Source organism: Cyclopterus lumpus, chromosome 24 (assembly GCF_009769545.1).
Source record: "Cyclopterus lumpus isolate fCycLum1 chromosome 24, fCycLum1.pri, whole genome shotgun sequence".
In the NCBI taxonomy this organism is placed as follows: domain Eukaryota; kingdom Metazoa; phylum Chordata; class Actinopteri; order Perciformes; family Cyclopteridae; genus Cyclopterus; species Cyclopterus lumpus.
In genome coordinates, this window is record NC_046989.1 from 10052811 (window position 1) to 10074223 (window position 21413).

The following is a 21413-nucleotide window of genomic DNA, read 5'->3' on the forward strand; positions in this document are numbered from 1 at the left end:
CCACCTTGTGGCAGTTTATGCCAAAACGAAAGAACTAGATGGATACTGAATATACCAACATTTTAGTGACGACTCGTCTTTATAGCTGTCGTCTCACACTATCAAGGCAAACATATATGCACCAACCTAATATATATATTCAATCACAATCACGAGTACATCGTTTATTTTATTGCAAAGAGTGAGGATCTTTTTAATCTGATGGAGGAATATTTTAAACCAGGAGGGTGTGCTTCGTTTCTTCTAGCACTTTCCATGAAAAAAAAACCGCCTAAAGTGACGTCACGGCTTGTCAGGCGCAGCCATCGCAGGCCAGCTGCTGTCACAGAGCTACCTACAACAAAAACACCATGGTAACCAACCGCTTTAACGTTCTTTGAGAGTGATGATATACAATAAATACCTTACAGCGCTATGTGATCCGATGATGTGATAATTCACATGATTCATTAAAATGCCTCACATATATATTATCAAAGCGTCCAGCAAGGCTAATAAAACCGGCTAAATTCTAATTTAGAAGGTGAAATATGTTTTTGAAGGACTCAGGCTTTTAATCAATAATCAATAAGTAATATGTGCATTCTTGCACTCAGATGACACACTTAGTATCCATGATATGTTTGGCGTTTATCCGCTGTTCCGGATAACTCACCTGATCGAACAAGGGATACTTTTAAGGGGTTTAAAAGTGAAACGGAAAGCTTGAAATTGCAACATGTTTTGGAGGAAGTGTTATACAATAATTCATTAAGTAACTTATTAATAGCATATTAATTACATTAATTAATAACATACATTGTTATAATAATAATAATAATTATTATTATTATTATGATAATAATAGTAATAATAATAATTATTATTACTATTATTATCATCACTATAACTAGTATTACCAACAATATTATAATGCACATTAATTGTGGTGTTTTTATTTTTATAGGTAGTAATACTCATTTACTAGCCCCGTCCACCTGCCAGTCCCGATGAACGAAACAAGCGCGCTTGTACTCTGCGACTCAGGGCGCGTGCGTCAATGTTTTTGAAGGCCCGCGACTAGCTAGCGTGCTAATCCAACATTCGGGACGTTACAGATACTTTCCTAATTAATAACCTTGTAAAAATCTGTTTTTATCCCTTCGTACGCCACCTAGTTTTGGGTATGTATATATGTGCATGTTCACTTTTATTCTGAGCCCACATTGAGCCCGCTAAAGTGAGTTTTGCTTGTTAGGTAACACCAGCTCTGCCTAATATGAGTTTAGCTTAGCTTAGTTGTGCCGGGTACGGTAGCGTGCTTAATGCTAGTTTCAGCTAAACTGTTAGCTAGTTGTTTTCGTAATTTAAATAAGGGTTGAGTTATTAAGTTAAAACACAATATGTCTTGCTTGAACAAAGTCACAATAAATAAACGTTGGGGCTTAATGCTATTTAGTTAGCGAACCTTAAGTTAAAGCTTACTCCAAGTAGCGCTACAGTTGGATATCAAAAGTCCTAAATCGATTTTAGATTTGTATGCTCATCTAGCTAATGTTTCCGACTCAACATGGCAGTGTTTCCTTGGTGTTCTTTAACGAAAAGAAGACAACACGCGTGTTATTGTTTTAACCGTATTTGTTTATGCTGGCTTCATATAGTTTTGATGACTTAATTCAAGTGGGAGTTTAACAAATAATGTATCGATATATGTAGACTGCTAATGGGAATTAATGTTCCTTCAGGTTGGTCTGAATCACACCCAGAATGTCCTTCCCCCCTCATTTAAACCGGCCGCTGTTGCCACCTCCTGGGATGCCCCCTCAGTTTGCTGGCTTCCCCTCAGGTAAGCAACCACATGTGCCACCATACATGTATAGCCTCTTTCACTTTATCTACTGCAGGGTTGAACACATTGTGAAACGTACTAGTTTTAGAAGCGACACTTGCAGCCTTCAACCTCTCAGATCATATAGCTAGAGGCCTTCAGTGTTGGTAGTTTCAATAAACTACAGATATTGCTACGTTCACGCAACATATTTAATTGCAGACGACTTTGTTGTTGTACAATTTAAATATACAAGTTGATGGACATTTACTTTGTCTCTTGTAGGAACGCCAATGATTCCAGTTCATGTCGGCATCATGACCCCCACTTCTGCAGTAATGATGCCTTCTATGCAAATGATCAGTAAGCCAGCAATCCATAAAAAGGAAATTCTGAGAATCAGAGACACCAATGAGAACAGTGGCCCTACTACCACAGTGTTTGTGGGGAACATATCAGAGAAAGCTTCAGACATGCTGATCAGACAACTGCTCGCGGTAAGGAACAGGAAAGGATTTACAAATATTACAAATCTTCTGAGCATGGAACTATTAATATCATGGAATTTGATTACATAATTGTGTGTGGGCAACCTGCTGAAACTGCATCATGTGCCGTGTCATTTTTGTTTTTATTCACTTCTACCTGAGTTTTGAACTCTTCCTCCATCTGTGCTTATAATATAGAAATGTGGAATTGTTCTGAGCTGGAAGAGAGTCCAAGGAGCCTCTGGCAAGCTTCAAGGTAATTCATAATACATACATCAAGTTTCATTACATCAGGATATACTTTAATCTATGGCTAATTTGGGTGATCAGCTCTAAATTCACAATTATTTCATGTAAAACCAACCAGAAATGACACAATAATTTATATTTGTCATCCCATCAAACCATTCATGACCATAGATGAACCTGTTGTCATATCTATTGCCATTTCAATATCTCTTGCAGCCTTTGGGTTTTGTGAGTACAAGGAGCCAGAGTCCACATTGCGATCCCTGCGGCTGCTTCATGACCTGCAGATTGGAGAAAAAAGTCTGTTGGTAAAGGTGGATGCCAAGACTAAAGCTCAGCTGGACGAGTGGAAGGCCAAGAAAAAGACAACGAATGGGGTATAATTTAGAATTCTCTGTGGATGAGGTTTATTAGCGTGCCTTTATTAATTCCCTAAGGCTTTTTCCAGATCTCGATATCGCTGCCCACATCTTTAAATTTGTTATGAGATTCCAATTAATAATTATTTATAAAAGTGAAACTGAACTGGGATGTTTTTCTGTACTGGCAGAATAAGAAGGCTGAAGATGGAGATGATGAGGAAGATGTTCTAGACGAGGAGACACAAAAGAAAGATCAGATTATTAAAGGTGCTATCGATGGATTGATGAGGGAATATGCTGCAGAACTCAACGCGCCTTCACAGGATGAGGACTCCCAGCGACGGAAGAGGAAAAGGGAGAAAAAAGAAGAGGTATAGCAACTTTTGTTTACTCCTCTCTGACTTGTACTGTTCTTCTTTTGGAACTTAAAATGTAAAAGTGTTAATTTATTGTTTGATTTGGTTTTCCTTTCTTTAGGACGACCTTAACACTATTGATATGGAGGACGACAAGAGAGACCTGATTTCCAGAGAAATTAGTAAATTTCGAGATACTCACAAGGTAAAGTGGCTCCTTTGATCTTGTAGTTGACATTACAGGTTTTGGACAGCAGCTGCTCACATAGTTCACTCCTAGAGCTTGCACATTTAGTCGACACATTTACAAAGCTTTTTTTGATCTCAATAACATGCATACTACGCTACAAATTGGCATTCCTACAAATTTATACCACCAAACATCTTAATTTCGCCCATATTATATGAAATGTTTCATGTTAAATGTTCAAACACCACAAAAAAGGCAGATTTGACACCTGTGACCAGCGTAGTGAAACTATAGGTGTGACTATTATAAATCCATTCTTCATTCATCACACAAAAATGCATGGAGACGATGTAAAGTTACTTAAAAGCTAATCTATTCATTAAACCCCACCATTATGATAGTGATCATATGGTGACTAAAGCAAGATGAATCTCAGAGCTTTGGAAAAAGTTGCGAGGATAGGATGTAAGTATCAGTCTTTATTTACTATATACTTATATTGGGCGTCCCCCTTTTGAGGACTTGCATAGGGGCAACTGAACTGCACTTTTGTGTGTTTTGGTCAGGGTTTTAGATGATCTTTATTCAGCCAACCATTTGACAATACAAAAGTTCCTTCCAACCTTTTGTTACATCACTGGTGGTGCTTGAGTCGGTGAACCTGTACGAGTCCTCTGTTAATTATGGTTTGTCTTAATGGTGTTCATGTTGAAGAACAAGGACTCGTGTCAATAACCACTGCAGTGACTTTGGCTGTAGCCTTTATTATGTTAGTGTGGGGGGCGCCCTCTCCACAGCAGCACGCTGATCTGAAGACTGACAAGGTATGTGCTCTCTGTATGTGTGCGTGACTTCTCTCCTCCATCTCTTGCTCTTCGTCTTACTCTCTGTGCTTTATTTTTCTTTTCTTTCAGATAGATCAGTGAGTTAATGTATATATTTAAAAACTGTACAAGATGCACTATTAACAATCTATGCTTTCTGTTATCTCAGAAAAAGTCTTGCAACCAGGTCAGAAGATTAAACTCCAACAAATAAAAAAGCAGAACTTCACATAGAGGATTTGACCATGTTGAAGTTGACAATATTTTTTTCTTTTTCCCTTTTCCAATTCATTGCTTTGGCTTTTGAAAATTACATTAAAAGCAGCAAAAACAGCTGCTGTAAAAAGAATAAGATCTTCACTGTCTGATAGACTGCATTTATTAAGCAATCCCTGGTAGACACTCTACAGAGGTAAGTAAAACACTCAAAACAGTTGCAGAATTGAACATCTGACACAATTTGTGCTTGAGTTAAAGCACATAAGTAATAATACTTAACCTGAGATAATAAAGTTCTAAAATGATTGCTGAGGCCTCATCTTCTTTCTCGTGTCATAAATGTCCTCCTCTTGAGTTATTGGGCGTTACATCCAAGGCTTTTAGATAAGTCTGTGTCTTGCAGAATACCAGCTGACTGTCTGTGTGGCTGCATATGACTGTGATGCAGTTAAGAAATTTTAGTTAATTTCTACTGTTGCACTGTCCGTACTTTACATGCCCTGAAAGTAATGGAAATGGTTCTCCAAGCTTAGTATTTTGTTTCTTTGTATTGAATACTCTAATTCTGCATCAACTTTTCAAAAACATTTATATACAAATTACATTTATAGCCTTGAGTGTAATGCCCAAAAACGCAGAATTGGGATGCATGTATGTCTGTTGTTTGAAATGAGTTGTGAGGAGCTGCTGAAGACTTCTGCAGGGGTAAGACTGCTTCTACAATTTCATTTATCTGTACAGAAATAACTGATGTTCATTTCTTGATTACCAAATGCCATATTACCCATTGAAGTAAAGGTTGTTAGTTTTGATGATTCTTAAGCAAGACAGAATCCCATAACGCTTTCCCCTTGTATACCGTGTGACCTGCTTTCCTCCCAGGCCTAACTTAAAAGGCTTGTAGGGGCAGCGAATGGCTGAATCCATAGTTCAACACCTGTAAGTCACAAACAACTAGTTCAACAAACGACTGACGCCTGTTTTCTGTTTTTGTTTACCTTGTTCCGAGAGGAAGACTCTTAAGGAGAGAAGAAGCATTGTCTTTTGCGGCGCCTTTTTCTCGTTATGAATGCCTCGAGTTGAACATGTTCCACAGATCTTTTTGACCATTTGAAGTGGTTTCCAGTTACATTCTTGATGAACAGTACACTGTAAACTTACACTGCAAGTTTGAAGCAGCAAAGTCGTCTGCATTGCTTTAGGATGATGGAGCTGTCTGTGAGGAGAAACCTTTGATCAGTTCCAGATTTTCCGAGTTAGGATTCCAGCTTCTCTTAAAAGCTTTGCACTGATTAGTATACGGCATGTTCCAGAATGAAACCTTTCAACATCTGGAAACCACTTGATTTGTGCACAGTAGAAACTTGACAAAGACTCACTGGATCGTGTGTGGCATCGAATGAACCTGTATGTGTTTTGCTCTGCAGAAACTAGAAGAAGAGAAGGACAAGAGGGAGAAGGAGCGGCTGGAGTTTGAGCGGGAACGGAGGGACCGGGAAAAAGAACGTGAGCGGGAAAGAGAACGGCGGGACCGCGACAAGGAGAAGGAGCGAGAGAGGGAAAGGGAGCGCGAACGGGACAGAGACAAAGACAAAGACAAAGACAAAGAGCGGGACCGCAGGACGAGAGAAAGAGACAGAGACAGAGATAGAGACTGGGACCGAGACCGAGAGCGAGAGCGGGAGCGGGAGCGAAGTCGTGAAAGGAGCCCCGAACACATCCGTTCCAGGTGAAGGGGAAAATAACTCTTATCACAAGTTAAATCAAGTACATCAGAGCTGTACGGTCAACTGATTAACAGAAAACAACATATAGTCAGTGTCTAAATAATGTTTTGGCTGCAGTCTTATGGCCGACTGCACACTACTAATTTAGAGGCAAGCCAGAATCTTAGCACTACGGTCCAACTGGCAAGAAAATATGCAAGCTGAGCCATTTGTCCTGGTTTTGGCCACGTGTTGACATGATTTTAATGCAATTGTTTTTGGACCACTGTTTGAATTTACAACAAAATGAATCAAGTCGTACAGTATATAGAGACTTAAAGTTGTAGATTCAGTGAAAACTTCCCATAGCTGCTAATAGACTTTACACAGTAACACATGTGTTTTCACATTGATTGATTTAACCTCTTCTTAGAACCATGTGGGCATACTGTATATAGACCATGCATGTATATTGCTTCCAATTCAAGATTTGAGGATAACATATTCTTAACCTCTTTTCTGTTTTTAAAGGGAGGTCAGTCGAGACCGAGACAGAGATAAGAAACGAGACCAAGAAGATGAAGAGGAAGCATATGAACGCCGGAAGCTGGAAAGAAAACTCAGAGACAAGGAAGCGGCTTATCAGGAGGTAGGGAAGGTTGAAACGGTTACCTAGGTCACAAATCACTGCTCCTAGATCATACGTTTCTAAATGTCCATGTATACCATTTTTGAGAACCCCAAGATAACAAATGAAATTGTATATTTAATGCAGTACTGCCCAAATGAGACAACCCTGAAATATTTTGGCATCACTTTCAAGGGTTTCTTTATCACAGGGGCAAATTAAAAGAACATAGTGTGTATTACTTGTTTTGCTTAATGTGATTGAACATGATTGTGACCTGATACTATTGTGATGACAGCGTCTAAAAAACTGGGAGCTAAGGGAGAGGAAGAAGGCACGAGATTACTCCAAGGAGGCTGAGAGGGAAGATGAGCGCAGACGAGAAATGGTGAGAGCATATTGAATGACCAGTGATGTTCATAGAGGTATCTTAATCCTACTTTCAATGCTTGCTGTACACATTGTCCTCATTTAAGCCAGAAAATGTCCTCTGTTTACCGTAAACCTTTCTTTAATTAATCACTGTTAATTGCACTACAAATTTGAGTTTAAACTTTAAGTTACAACTACTTTGTCTTGGCTGTCATGATTCTATGAGTTATTAGTGTCGATGTCGGCTCGTTGGCATTTAAAAAAATGAATATTTATTATCCTTGAGAAATAGTGTGGTCCTGTGTTTCTTTAGGTGAAAGAGGGCAAACGGTTGAAAGAGTTCCTTGAAGACTATGATGATGACAGAGATGACCCCAAGTACTATAGGTGAGCAACATACAAAAATAAGCTCCTTAACATGTAAAAAAAGATCTGACTTGTAGTTGCAGATTCAATACTACAGCTATGGCTGTTGTTCTGAAGGCTGTTATTTTTTATGCGACCCCTAGGGGCAGTGCGCTGCAGAAACGTCTCAGAGACCGAGAGAAGGAGATGGAGGCAGACGAGCGTGACAGGAAGAGGGAGAAGGAGGAGCTGGAGGAGATCAGACAGAGGCTGTTAGACGAGGGACATCCAAACCCAGACGCAGAGCTACGCAGGGTAGGCTTCCTTTATATTAATAATGGCTGTGTGTTTGCCTGTAAATTTGTAGTGAGTATGCATGCTTTCTGTTGTCTTTGTGAAGGTCACTTTTTCATCAGAGTCTCTCTGCACATCTGGGGTTTCCAGCTTTCATTGTCTGTTGACCTTCTTTTCTTTAAAACACTGATTGGGTGTTAATCTTCTGCATATCTGCCTCTTATTGGTCTAGATGGAAGAGGAAGAGGAGGAGCGTCTGAGACGACCCCCTATCATCCCAGAGCCAGAGCCAGAGCCAGAGCCAGAGCCGGAGCCTGAGCCTGAACCAGAGCCAAAAATCAAGGAGGAACGGGAACGGGAACGGGAACGCCACAGGGGTTCAAGAGACCACCGAGACCGGAGACAGGAACAGGACAGACCAGAACCTCGGTCACGGCCCGCCCCCTCAGAGGACGAGGTTGAGGAGGGAGAGGAAGACGATTGTGACAATGATGAAGATAACCCTGACACAAAACCTTGCTTGAAGCCTACAATGCGTCCAATCACAGCAGCGCCATCAGTGTCGTCAGCCAGTGGCGGCGCGTCCCCCAACACACCCGGGGACGAGTCGCCCTGCGGCATCATCATCCCCCACGAGAACTCGCCCCCTGAGGCCCTGCCGCAGGAGGAACACCGGCCAAAGATTGGTCTCAGTCTCAAACTGGGTGAGTCTAAAATAAATGTGTTCTCATTGTAACATGGACAGGCATGGAGCGCTAAAGTTAGTCACTGCCAAACAATCACACGTTTAAGCTTCTTAAATGTGGGTATTTGCTGCTTTTGTCTATTTAATAACGTTGTAATGATTTGCAAAATAAGGAGTTTGACGTAAATTACAACGGATATTCTTTACTTATTTATAGACAAAATTAAGATGAATTGAATAATCAAGAAAATAACTGGTAGATTAATCAATATGCCTGTTCCAGCCCTATTCACAGGACTTTTATTGAGAATTCTTGTCAGTCGTTACGCTGTAAACAGCAATGGTACACTTCCGAAAATGTGACGTTAAACTACCATAATATTGCTAGATTAATTGTATTGTGAAAAGTACATTTTGTTAGTCAGAGAAAACTTTGATTGAACTTCATCAATTGTAAAACTGTATTCATGAAGCTCCTCATACTTTCCAGGTGCCTCAGGAAGCCCCAGTCAACCCAACGTAGGTAAGAGGAAGAAGTTGCCCGGGGACAGCGTCTTCGACAAGTTTGATGACGAAGAGGCTGACGAACAGCCTCGCAAGCGGAAGCTGGTGCCCCTGGATTACGATGATGACAAGAGCCTCGGGGTGGACGGGGCCGGGCTCTCCAGCATAAAAGGGGACAACACAGAGGAGAAACGTGAACACATCAAGACCCTGATAGAAAAAATTCCCACAGCAAAGCCTGAGTTGTTCACATACCCTCTGGACTGGTCCATGGTTGATACGGTGAGCAGCGAAGGACAATGTGGATTTCATTCAACATGTGTTTTTAACCAGTTTATTTTTAAGCAGACACGTTATCTTTGACAACATTGGAGAAGCATTATGTCTGTATTGGAGCAGTTTAATACCTACCATGATGATTGTATTAACATACTTGGCACTATAACCTATGTCCTCCTGAGTGGCTTTTCAAATTCTTTACAAAACCTGTTGCAGGAGAGGTCGGCAGGATTTGAACCTTTCTCCCTCTTGATTTTCTCAGTTACATTCTGTAAGTCAAAATAGAACTAGACGTTAACACCACTTCTAAAAACAACCCTGTGCCTTCATCTCTTGTCCTGTTTAGACGTTAATGGAAAAACGCGTTCGACCCTGGATCAATAAAAAGATTATCGAGTACATTGGCGAGGAAGAGGCGACGTTGGTGGACTTCGTCTGCTCCAAGGTATTTCTCATGTAATGTCTGTGCAGGTGACTTCATTCGCACTTTGCGGAGAAGTGAAACATGCATGAACTAATCCTGATGTTTGGTCTTTCCCAGGTGATGGCTCACAGTGTGCCACAGAGTATCTTGGATGATGTCGCTATGGTGAGTAATGTAACGGATGAGTAAGCCCCTTACACTCAAGGCATTGAATTCATTCATCTAAATAGAAGGCCTTAATTAGCATTACATCTTTCAAAACTCCTAAAACACTGGAAGAAAGATTGTATTGTTTTCTTACGTTGCATTTTAAAATGTGACTGAGAAAGTCCAATGAGGGAGAAGGAGACCTGGCATTGAAGTCTTAAATCCAACTTGTCTTAAGCTTTAGGCACCAAAACATTTAGAAAATCCCATATTATGATATTTCTGACCAAATGCCTCGATAGTATGTAAGATAATGAGAGAGATGTGACAAAGGTCCCTCCTTTCTTCTTCATGTATAACTCTGTACATTTTCCTTTTGTCTTCTGCTTAAGGTTCTTGATGAAGAGGCGGAAGTCTTCATCGTGAAGATGTGGAGGTTACTCATTTATGAAACCGAAGCTAAGAAGATAGGACTGGCGAAATAAGCAAAATCACTGAATGATCAATTTTTTTCTTTTCATACATTGTGTATAATAGTGTAGCGCAACTATGTCGCCACCAAAAAAGTGACGTGTCCAGACTGTAACTGCAGATTCTGCTCATTCTCACATTAGCACCGGTTGTTCAGGTTTATTTTCCTCCGCTCTCTGTTTGCAGGTGCTGACTGTCGGTGAGTTTTTGTGTATAAACAGTACGTAATTATTTGACTATGATGAAATAATTCTCAGACGAAACTGTTGACTGGCACCCAGGACCGTTGTAGCGTTGCCAGATAAGGTCTCTTGGGCCTATAATTTTATTTGAATAGATGCCAACACACTTTTTGGGATGAGTCATCTGTAGGATTGTTACACGCAATCAAAGTCTCAAAAGTATGTTTCTTTTATAAATTAGACTTCAGCGAATACATAACTACAACAAGGATGTGATGTCGTTTTTTTTTTTACAGGATAATTTATTTTGGGTATTGGACATGACTCCAATTAATTATTTTTTTTTAGTTCATTGATTCAGATCTCTCTCATTTTTCCTTTTCACATTACTGATTCATTTGTTGGCAAGTAGATCACTTCAAAAGGCACCTGGTTATCATTTGACATGCGTCCACTGACGAGACCCACAGAATAAATAGTGGATGAGGTCATCCCCGCAGCTGTAAAAGCACACACACACACACACTATTAGAAAAGGAGCTAAGAACGGGGGAAAAATGATATGAAGTTGTGAAGATGATCTCCATTTGTTTTTGTATTGTGAACATTTGAATAAAATTGATTTTTTATAACAGTTTGTGAAGCACCAATGGATTTTTGTTCACTACCCACATAGTTTATTTCACAAGTCACTGCTCTATAGTTTGAGTTTGCCACAGTCATGTGACAAAGTTCAGTTTTGACAAAATGTATTAACCCAGGATATCCATTGGGTCTTAAAGGGTGCTACAAGTTGATACATCAATTTAGTGACAATGAAAGCCCTTAAAGAGCATTTAAAAAGTCCTATATGCCATTTTCCAAGGTATTGTATTTTTTTTTTTTTTATCTGATTGTTCTTGGCGGTTGTACGCTGAAGTTTGCGTGAATCAAGTAATTGTGTAGGTGCGTAGATTCAAGGCTGAACTGTAAAAATACTTAATGTAACAAATACTTAGTGTTGTTATGAAGATGCATGTACACCTGGTTCTGTTTTACATATATCAATCGTTGTGGCGCTTGGCACGTGCACAGGCCTCGTTTCCTCCAACAGGGCGTCATGAGCTAAAGAAGAAAACGGCCTTAAACCTCCGTGAGTCGTTCCTGCTCCACCGCTCATTAGACCCGTTAATGAGAACCAAGAAGTTCTCTAGAACTATAAAAGCTGCAGGTTTCCTTAGGACACATCGTTATGCCATTTATGACCTTTTGTCATTTTTGATTCCATACTATTATTTTTTATGACTGCATGAAATTTTCATGCCATACAATACTACGACTTTGTTGGACATTTTCATGACATACAGTACTATGCAATGACCTTTTTGACCTACAAAGTTTAATTTCATTGAGATTATCTTTTGGAGATTTTTTCCCTTTATTAGAGCAGCTGGAGTGACAGGAAATGGGTAGAGATGACACGGAGTAACTCATTTTGTAACATGCGATACTATGGCATAAAAACTTTTTGGATCTTGTTTTTACTTTTGTGGACATACTATACTACAATATGACAAATTGTGTCATGCCATACTATTAATGACATTAGACTGACTTTTTTGGCATGTATACTGCGACTTTCTATGACTAGCAAATATTCTTTTTTTGTGGTTTATTTTAATAAATATTATGCAAGTTTTATACACACACACCTGCTTATAAAACTTTTACAATTTTGTGGTGTAACAAGTTTCTTTATATCCTACCGTTTGTCCTTTAATTTAACCAAAAAAGACAGAGGGCTAGCCGGTCACAAGCTCTTTCTTCCAAGGTCTGTAGTGGGAGAGCCTTATTGTTTAGTGCTGAAATACATGTTAATTACAAAAGGAACATCCATCCATCCATTTTCAATACCGCTTATCCTCATTAGGGTCGCGGGGGCGCTGGAGCCTATCCCAGCTGACATAGGGCGAAGGCAGGGGACACCCTGGACAGGCCGCCAGTCCATCGAGGGCATACAAAAGGAACACAATCCTTAAAAATTAAAAAAGGTACAGTTGTGTGCCAGTTCATTCAATCGTCTCACAGCAGCTGACAAAGACACATTAAGATCAAAACTTCCAGAACTTTATTGATGCCATGTGAGCTGAACAAGAGCAGGTCTTGACAGTAAAAACCCTCTAACTGGAAGAAAAAAAAAGCACACTTTCACAACCGACGAGCCGATGCACTTCCCCTTTAAATCGAATGCATCCAGTGACCCGCCAGATGAAGCGCCGTGCATACTGAAGACACTGGGCTATTGAGCAAGAGGCAAGTGAAGGCTCGTAAACAGCTTTTGATATTTTAGAGTTATTTTTCAAATCGATGCAATTAAAAAGAAATTATATTGTCGTTTAATTTGTAATTTACCTTCCCTTCAATATCTGCACAGAAAGACAGCTTTTTGTGTAACCATCTTCTGAAACGAACCTTGCGAGAGAACAAACCATTTGCCAATGAACTATTAACGCCAGTTAATGTTTGCAATGTGAAAGTTAACATCTGTTGGACTGGGTGACTGTGGCCAGGTCTGTCCACATTTCTTCTTTGAAGATCTTTCACCAACTGCCTTCCTGCCAGGACCGACTAGTCCTCGGCTTTAGCCTCCATCTCCTCTGCGTCGTCATCTCCGTCCACCTCAGCGTTCTCTCTCTCTAGCCTCTCCAGCTGCCGGGCGAGCTCCGTCTCATCCGTGTCCGTCACCACCTTGGGCTGAAAGATAATAATAAAAAAGTAGTAACATGTCTAAACCGAGAACTTTTGTGGCAGTGTTTTGGCCACTCTTGATAGATAATTGAAGTAAAAATAAATAAGAATAAAGTACTTTTATTTGAGAAGGTTATACAAGGTATACTCATACTAATCACCTAGTCTGAAGATACAGGGTTTGCCCTGGACAAGAATGGGGATGAAAAACTATCTGAAAAGTAACTAATAAAAAAAAGAAAAACAGGGCAACCATTGCTCCCTGTACACCCTAGTTACGAACATTTTAGAAAATGTTAAACTGTATTCATGGAAGAGCTTTCGCATAAAGAAAGTGAAGTCACTCACCTCCATCTGGATGTTAAAGACACCTCTCTTCTCCTCAATCTTCTCCTTGATAGCCACCATGGCCTGGTTGAGGACAGACAGGCCCTCGGTGCGCTCCAGAGTGGTCGTTGTCATCACGTAGCGAGGGGGAGCGATCAGGTTGATCTGCCATAAGACGACCATGTTAGTCTCGTTAACACTGCATCACGTGGCATTTACGCCAACAAAGAAGGGCATTACCCGTTGTCACCTGCCGCTTTAGTTTAGTCTAAAGAGCATAGAACAAGAGTGAAAAAAGTGTCCCTGTTCAGCACCAGTGTACAAATATGTGGCTAAGAGTGGTTGAAGCGGCAATAATACCTTGATGGGCATGGCCTCCGTGGAGCAGCCAAGCCCGGCCCTCAGAGCCTCCTTCACGGCATCAATGCCCTCATAGCCGTAACACGCCACTTCAATGTCTGCAGGTGGGAGAAAATAAATTTAGATGAACAAAAAGTGTAGTTATAGGTCTCATCTTCACCGTGTTACTTAATGTTCTTTATTCATGTGAATAAACATCAGTATATCAGAGCATATCGTTACCTGTGTGGCTGTAGCGGTATATACGTAAAACATTATACAAAAATGGGCTGTTATACTGTGTACATCTGCTTTGTGTGTGCGAGTACGGACAAGAGGACTCCATCTGGTTTTTTTTGCACCTTCAGTAAATTGTTAATCATACTTTGTATTTAAGCTCACAGCTGAAGTTATTTTTCATTTAAGAAAATAAACTACCATACAGTTAAATTTTTTATTTGGTATATAATACCGTTTATTATTATAATGCTATCCCTTTAAAAAGCGATTGTAATTGATAATAATAATAATAATAATAATGGAACCGGTATCAGATTGTGAAGCTCTCAGATCGTTACAACCATAGTTACCGGCTCTGATTTTGACGGCCTGTGGAGTGAGTCGCCTGTTGATGTTATCAATGAGCACATTCTTCTCTTCCTCGGTTAAGTCCAGCCCATCCAGAATGGCAGGATCTCTAGTGCAGGCAAGATGAACACAATTTGATTTGACCTCATCAAATTAAACATTGTTTGCATGAAGCGAGGACATTGTAGTGACTAGTAGCCTCACGCCAACGTGCATGAAACGCCCACTTACGATACAGCCTGTTTGAAGACATCATATGCTCCGTATCCGGGCCTCTTGTATTTCTCATCGAACACCCAGGCGGTGCGCTGGTAGAAGCTCTCTAGCTGCTCATCCTTACTGTATTCCAGCACCTCCGCAACGTGCCGCAGGATGCTGTACACCTAGAAACAACCGCATCAGCTCAGTGAGAACACAGATTTACGACACATCAGAAAGTTCACAAGAGATAAACGAAAACAAAGACTTTAAAGCGATTCAGAAATGTATGAAACATCGGCATATATGTACAATTCACTTTTTAACAATGCTGAACACAAATGTTGGCAACCAGCATCGTAATTGAGGCCAAACTTTACTTACAGTTTTGGATTTGGTGAATTTATCTTCACACTTGATGGCCTCCTCTGGTGAAACTCTTCTTTTTGATAAATCAATGTATCCTGAAGACAAAGCAGAGAAGAGAGGCATCGTAACTTAAGATCTCCAAAAGGTGAAAGCAACATTTTCTAAATTGTCTCTTGTTCGACGCACACAAATTACCTGTAATATACACCTGTATTACGGAGTGGTCTAGCAGATATTTAAAAGCATAATTTAAATAACCACAATAAAATCATATATTTTTCTTATTCTTATTTACGACAAACATTTTAAGCTTCATTCAAATCTAAAAAAAAAAAAAAAAAAGCTTCACATGTGTGCGTGTATATAAAATATCTAACGATATTATAGATAAATTAAAAAAGACATTTGATACAGCTTTAACCATAACTTGAACTACATCTATGGGGCGCAGCACAAAGTTTTATTGAGCAGGCACATGGAGAAAGGAGCTGCGTAGTATCAGATCCATGGAAATAAGACGACAAACTGGTTTGTATTTAAAATTCACTTATGCTGATTAACGGGGCTCAGCAGGCAGACATGAAGCTCCACCAGAAACATCTCTAAATGCACATATTCTAGAGAATGTGTTTAGTTTTAATAGTATGTTAGTTACAAACACCTTAAAATTTGAGAAGGAAAAAAATTAATTGGCCATTATCCCCTTCAAAACGTTGATATACAATCTGACCGCCAATCGGCACAAACATCAATAGATAAGTGTCCAGAAGGAGATGGCTGTTTGGATCAGCACCGATATGGTTAACTGATTTATCAATACATTCATTCATCTATTACTCATCTTTCACTAAAACGTTACGTTATTGTTTCGCAGTCGATAAGACTAATTAATCTCAAAACAACATCTAGACAATTGATCCTGATTTCACAGCCTGTATTTATTCCACACAGATTATAAATATGTAATATAATATTCACCATACACGAAAATATACCGGGAGCAGGGCTTAGCCTCTCCACACAAACTCGTGCTGACCAATATGGAGTTTTAGCTGAGCTAGACAAGAGAATATTCTAATATATTAAAACAAATCAGCGGTAGTGTTTTGCCCTCATTTTTCTCGTGAGGTTTGCTGGCAGTTACGGTCACGTAGCCCCGGTGTGTTTTATTTGGAGTGAGCACGGCTCCATTTTAAGAAATTGCCTTTTAAATGCTACATTGCTGGTAGGCAACTGGCCATATGGTACCTTGGGAGGCAATTGGGCCTTATGTGCGCCAATTAATTTGAGCACAACCAGTCATAATTTTGTTTGAATGAAAACTGGAATTTGAACCTGGTGCTCTTCACCACTGTTGTTGAAGATGGAAATCACAGGAGTAACAGGCTTTACAAGAAGCTTTAAAAATCTAATTTATGCCAACGTTAGAAGTGATTCGTGTTGATTTTGGGAAAGTAACCGATACATATTTAAAGCAGATTAAGCGTGTATCGATTATGTCATTACTTCGAGACCGAGAAGATAATACACCAACCAAGTACTAATCTAGTGGCCGAAGGTAAAGACGTTTTGCAGAACAGAGGGAACAGTTGGCATCTCTTTTTCCAGTTAACCTTCGCCCTATGTCAGCTTGGATAGGCTCCAGCGCCCCCGCGACCCTAATGAGGATAAGCGGTATTGAAAATGGATGGATGGATGGTATATAGTTTAAAAGGTGTGCATGTGGTTGGGTCAATTTACCTGCCACTTGTGGCGCTGGCAGCTACACGAGAGCCTAGATCCAACACTACACACAGCACCATTGACATTTACCTCTAGTGGTTAATACTCTTCCTGCACTCACCCTTCTCTTTGTCTACTCGAATGACGACCACGCATTCATTGCGGCCTATGCGGATGAGCTTGTTGATGGAGCGGATACGTCGACGTGACAGCTCGCTCAGGAGGATCATGCCCTCGATGTTGTTGTACTCGAGGAGGCTGACGTACGCGCCCATCTCGGCGATGGACCTCACATTCACCATCACAACATCCTCCACCTCTGGGAACCGGTGCTGGTAAAATCGACAGCTGAGCCCCGGCATCGCTGAGAGAATAGAAACAAAAAGGAGAGACGGGGGTAAAACGTTTGAAGCTGGCATCGTGATCTGAAACAAAATATTCAATGGAGGGAGTTTTCTAAAGTTTGAGGAAAATCTCCCTAATGACGCCATAGTGTTTGTTGTTTAGATGTAAATGTTTACCTCGTTTCTAAAAGCGGCCATGATAAGACATAACGGTTGGGAACGACTGAGGCCACAGAAAGCAAACAATGCATCAACACTGACATGGAAGAAAAACGTTGAATTAAAAAAAAAATCCTGTTCATTAACTGAAAGTCAAAGGTCATTAATCCACTGCAACGTCATCAATGAATCTGAATCGTTGATTGCAAAGTATGTTACACATACAAGGAATTTGTCTCGGCAGATGAAGGTTAGATTAAATAACGTATAACATTCATTAATGCACTCTAAACAACAGCTAAGGGAAGGTTATGAAGAATATCTTTTGAGAGGCCTTAATTCATACGTATGGTCATTTTTTGAAGTTTTAACTTGTGATGCGATTAAACTAGATCACTCCATGTTTTTTAACATTTAGTCTAGTTTACTCTCAATGATATAACTTCGGTAACGTAAACAAGACGAGAGAAAGACTGAATATTCAAAACCATTTATTGGTATAGTGTTAATTATGTTTCTGGGTGGTTATCTTCTATACCCTTTAGAAAGTCAAATAACCAAATAAAGATTGGGGAAATAATCCCAAAGCAACTACATGAAGATGAAGCGGTATTAAATGAGCGGGCGTCGTGGGAACGGGCCATTATATTACACATTATTAGTCTATGAATGGGATGATGCAACGCAGACCAACGAGAAACACTTCAGTTCGCCAACATTAACAGAAATAAGAGCGCTTTGAAAAGACTGCAGCGAATTAACAGCGACTATAACTCGTAAAAAAAATCATGGAGTTAAATACCAGAAGACGCGAATTCAAGTTAGACAATTACTTTAACACACGTTAGCTTCGTGGCTAATAACCCGGTTCACAACTCACATGCGGCACATGTACCGCTGTCGAGGCTGGCATCCAGCTAGCAGCTCCGTGTGCTCCCCCCTCCCCGGTAAAAAACGTTTTTATTAAAATAAAACTCACCTGTGTCATATGGTTACAGAACTATGCACGTGAAAGTTCTGTACTGTACGTGTTTAAATGTCCGATTGTATTTCCTTCGGGGGGGTTTTCAATGAACGATTCGGGCCCGCTAGCTCACATTCACGGGTGTGCTAATTTCTCGACCCGGAAAAGATCGTCACGGCTCATCGTCACGCGCATGTGCAGAACGCGTTCGGTTCAGTCACATGATCAGAGGCCAGCTGATTGTCGCGGAGAGAGAGAGAGAGACAAGATCACGACCATCGGAACTCGACCACGGCTTCAAATCCTGCACGAAAAACAACGGGTTTTCTGTGTTACGTGTCTAGTTTATTGAAATAGAATACAGGCTAAGGTTTCAGTGTTTGTTTTAGGAAAAAGGTCGGCAAAAAGAAATCCACAATCATCGACCAAAGGACGCGAAGATGTCTGGAAAAGAAAGGCTCGACGTGTTCCCCTCCAGAATGTAAGCAGCTAGTTGCTAACCCACTGTAGCCTCATAGCCAGATTATGTTATTCTGTTTTGTTAATTTATTACCGCACAGTGTCTACGGTAGACTCTGCATAGCTTCTCACCAGGTTACTGTTTAAAAGAGGAAGAGTCCTTTTGGTCATGTGATGTTTCTATCATCATCCTAGTGTGAGCTGTCAGTCTGAGAAGGCGTCTGACTCTACTGCCCCCCCACTGTAAAGACTGTAACTTTGTCTAACCTGCGCAGTTCCCTGTGTTGTCTGAGGGGGGTAATCAGGATCACTGATGTGTGACTGCATGTTAGTGGGTTATAAAATAAAACACAAAGAAATAGCTGGATAGCTAAAGTAACAGGCAGTGTTTTCTTTACATAACCTCCTGTAAATATTTGAATCCTGTACACGTGCAATGTAATAGGTGAGATTCAATCACAGCACTAAAACATGTTGTGTTTTGTTTTGGCTTGCAGGGTTCTGACCATTATGAAGGCTCGGCTCAAAGGGGCGCAGACCGGCCGCAACCTGCTCAAAAAGAAATCTGATGCCCTCTCCATGCGCTTCCGTCAGATCCTCCGCAAAATTATCGAAGTCAGTCAATAATGATCGACTGTTCTCCTTGTATCCGTTTCTTTAACTCTTAATAGTTTTCTGAATGAGGATTTATTCTCCCTTTCCCCCAGACTAAGACTAAGATGGGAGAGGTGATGAGAGAGGCGGCTTTCTCTTTGGCTGAAGCCAAATTTACAGCTGGAGACTTCAGGTAAAAATTCCAGAACGATCCTGTGATGTGGCGTTAAGTCAAGGTACATCTGTAACTCACATCTGTAATTCTGTCCACAGCGCAACTATCATCCAGAATGTCAACAAAGCCCAGGTGAAAGTCCGTGCCAAGAAAGACAACGTGGCAGGTTAGTCTAAACATATCAGCATTGACTGTTGGTAAAACAAGTCTTTATATGCTTCATTTTTCATACAAGTTATGTATTTCTTTCTTTGTTTTAGGTGTCACCCTTCCAGTTTTTGAACACTACCAAGAAGGCGGGGACAGTAAGCCATGTTTAGATGATATTAGTTTTTGTTTAGAGTAAATGAGAGCATTCTCACCCTCCTAGTGTCTTCCAGGTTATGAGCTCACTGGTCTGGCCAGAGGAGGAGAGCAGCTCTCCAGGTTGAAGAGGAACTATGCCAGAGCTGTTGAGCTGCTGGTGGAGTTGGCCTCCTTGCAGGTAGGGGGCGCTGTTACAAATATACTGAGGTCAATGCAGCTTAGTTGTATGTCTTCTTTGGTGAAATGGACAATGGTGGAATAAAGAATAAACTACCAAACAGCGTAACGTTATTAAAATGACCTTCACCTCAACCAACCAAAATGAAAACGCTTTAAACTTGTTAATGCATCAATATTAATGATCCAATATACAGTGTGTTGCTCTTTCAGAGTGCTCCATTATTATATTGCATAATATTGCAACACTGCAGTACTTTTTTTTAAATCGACAAAGCAGATTTTGTTTATTATGCTACGACTAGTATTTTTGAAAATTAGTTTCATCACTCGAAATTAAATGTTAGAAATACTCATAAAAATGACTGCAAAATTCTGTATAAGTATAAAACAAGTTAGTGTGATTGAGATATTCCGACCCGTTTCCCACTTTCTGTCTGTAGACATCTTTTGTCACTCTGGATGAAGCCATAAAGATTACCAACCGCCGTGTGAACGCCATTGAGCACGGTAACTTCACACGTAACATGCAATTGTTGCCTTTTTCTCAAATAATTAAGGACAAAAAACGTTGAGTTAAAGCTCATCTTCATCCCACTTTGCAGTGATTATTCCCCGGATCGAGCGCACCCTCTCCTACATCATCACAGAACTGGATGAGAGAGAACGTGAGGAGTTCTACAGGTGAACACCCTTTCTAGCAGTCCCAAGAAATCCCCTTTCTTAATATATTTAACTCAAAACAACTTATTCGTTCAAAACCTTTATACTTTTGTTATAACACTGAAACTATTTTCTCCTCTGCCAGGTTGAAGAAAATCCAAGAGAAGAAGAAGCAGCTCAAGGAAAGGACAGAATTAGAGATTGCCGCCCGCCTGGCTAAACTGGGTCCCATCGCAGAGCCCACCAACATGCTGATGGAGGTGACGGATGAAGACATGCTGTTCGAGTGAAGCGCTCTGAAGGCGGACAAGACACCGACTTCACACTATATCCTATTTATTCTGTGCCTCTTAGGCCATGTCTATGTCTTCTCATGCAGCTGATGATGAAAGTTGTTTTCTGTGTACTTGTCTGTGATGATTTGTTCTGTTTCTTCAGTGCTGGAAGGTACCGTGTGTTTCCAGATTTCATCCCTGTACAGAACCAAGGTGTCGTCTCACTCTGGGCTGTTCACCCTCAGGGGACTCGGTTCAGCTTACGGTTGTTGTAGATTTCAAAGTGTGAGTTGTGGAGGTTGGTGTTACCTCATTCGAGGATGTTTACCATTGAACCAGAAAACCCTAAAGTGGCCCTGCTGTAAAACAAGTCGACACAGCCTCAAACTTCATTCAAATAAATGTGTTGTCACTATCCAACCATTGCCTAGATTTCTTGTGAAAATTAGAACAGTTATTTTGCACTCAATTAGAAGCTTTTCAGTTCCGTATGTA

At 40.4% G+C, this 21413-nt stretch overlaps 3 protein-coding genes across 4 annotated transcripts; 2 read left to right on the top strand and 1 right to left on the bottom strand.

Moving 5' to 3' along the window:
• The first annotated feature begins 252 nt into the window (after positions 1 to 252).
• On the top strand, positions 253 to 11043 carry rbm25b (RNA binding motif protein 25b). 2 transcript variants are annotated; one of them, XM_034527325.1, is made up of 17 exons: positions 253 to 353; positions 1725 to 1825; positions 2093 to 2304; positions 2494 to 2551; positions 2761 to 2921; positions 3095 to 3277; positions 3384 to 3467; positions 5923 to 6224; positions 6733 to 6850; positions 7128 to 7217; positions 7515 to 7588; positions 7711 to 7861; positions 8073 to 8544; positions 9016 to 9311; positions 9655 to 9753; positions 9850 to 9897; positions 10272 to 11043. In XM_034527325.1, exons 2-17 carry the CDS (start codon positions 1747 to 1749, stop codon positions 10362 to 10364), a joined length of 2520 nt encoding a protein of 839 aa, XP_034383216.1. In that variant the 5' UTR covers positions 253 to 353; positions 1725 to 1746; the 3' UTR covers positions 10365 to 11043. The 2 variants fall into 2 exon arrangements, with proteins under 2 accessions (XP_034383216.1, XP_034383214.1); XM_034527323.1 differs by lacking the exon at positions 253 to 353 and adding an exon at positions 1015 to 1163.
• A 1573-nt stretch (positions 11044 to 12616) lies between these two features.
• eif2s1b (eukaryotic translation initiation factor 2, subunit 1 alpha b) lies at positions 12617 to 18509 on the bottom strand. Its single transcript, XM_034527547.1, has 8 exons — positions 18285 to 18509; positions 16924 to 17166; positions 15096 to 15175; positions 14745 to 14896; positions 14516 to 14622; positions 13947 to 14044; positions 13608 to 13751; positions 12617 to 13265 (listed from the first exon to the last, which is right to left on the bottom strand). The coding sequence occupies exons 2-8, from the start codon at positions 17162 to 17164 to the stop codon at positions 13140 to 13142; spliced, it is 948 nt and encodes a 315-aa protein (XP_034383438.1). The 5' UTR covers positions 17165 to 17166; positions 18285 to 18509; the 3' UTR covers positions 12617 to 13139.
• atp6v1d (ATPase H+ transporting V1 subunit D) lies at positions 18482 to 21338 on the top strand. Its single transcript, XM_034527548.1, has 9 exons — positions 18482 to 18750; positions 19226 to 19343; positions 19436 to 19515; positions 19596 to 19663; positions 19758 to 19802; positions 19878 to 19981; positions 20424 to 20490; positions 20586 to 20664; positions 20789 to 21338. Exons 1-9 carry the CDS (start codon positions 18710 to 18712, stop codon positions 20931 to 20933), a joined length of 747 nt encoding a protein of 248 aa, XP_034383439.1. The 5' UTR covers positions 18482 to 18709; the 3' UTR covers positions 20934 to 21338.
• Positions 21339 to 21413: the final 75 nt, after the last annotated feature.

Coding starts and splice junctions, on each gene's coding strand:
- rbm25b (XM_034527325.1), top strand. CDS start 1,747: ATGTCCTTCCCCCCTCATTTAAACCGGCCGCTGTTGCCACCTCCTGGG. Junction 3,468..5,922: donor AATTTCGAGATACTCACAAG/GTAAAGTGGCTC, acceptor TTTGCTCTGCAG/AAACTAGAAGAAGAGAAGGA. Junction 7,862..8,072: donor CAGACGCAGAGCTACGCAGG/GTAGGCTTCCTT, acceptor TTATTGGTCTAG/ATGGAAGAGGAAGAGGAGGA.
- eif2s1b (XM_034527547.1), bottom strand. CDS start 17,164: ATGCCGGGGCTCAGCTGTCGATTTTACCAGCACCGGTTCCCAGAGGTG. Junction 14,623..14,744: donor GTCTTCAAACAGGCTGTATC/GTAAGTGGGCGT, acceptor TGCCTGCACTAG/AGATCCTGCCATTCTGGATG. Junction 13,266..13,607: donor TCTTTAACATCCAGATGGAG/GTGAGTGACTTC, acceptor ATTATCTTTCAG/CCCAAGGTGGTGACGGACAC.
- atp6v1d (XM_034527548.1), top strand. CDS start 18,710: ATGTCTGGAAAAGAAAGGCTCGACGTGTTCCCCTCCAGAAT. Junction 19,516..19,595: donor TTTACAGCTGGAGACTTCAG/GTAAAAATTCCA, acceptor TTCTGTCCACAG/CGCAACTATCATCCAGAATG. Junction 20,665..20,788: donor GAACGTGAGGAGTTCTACAG/GTGAACACCCTT, acceptor CTCCTCTGCCAG/GTTGAAGAAAATCCAAGAGA.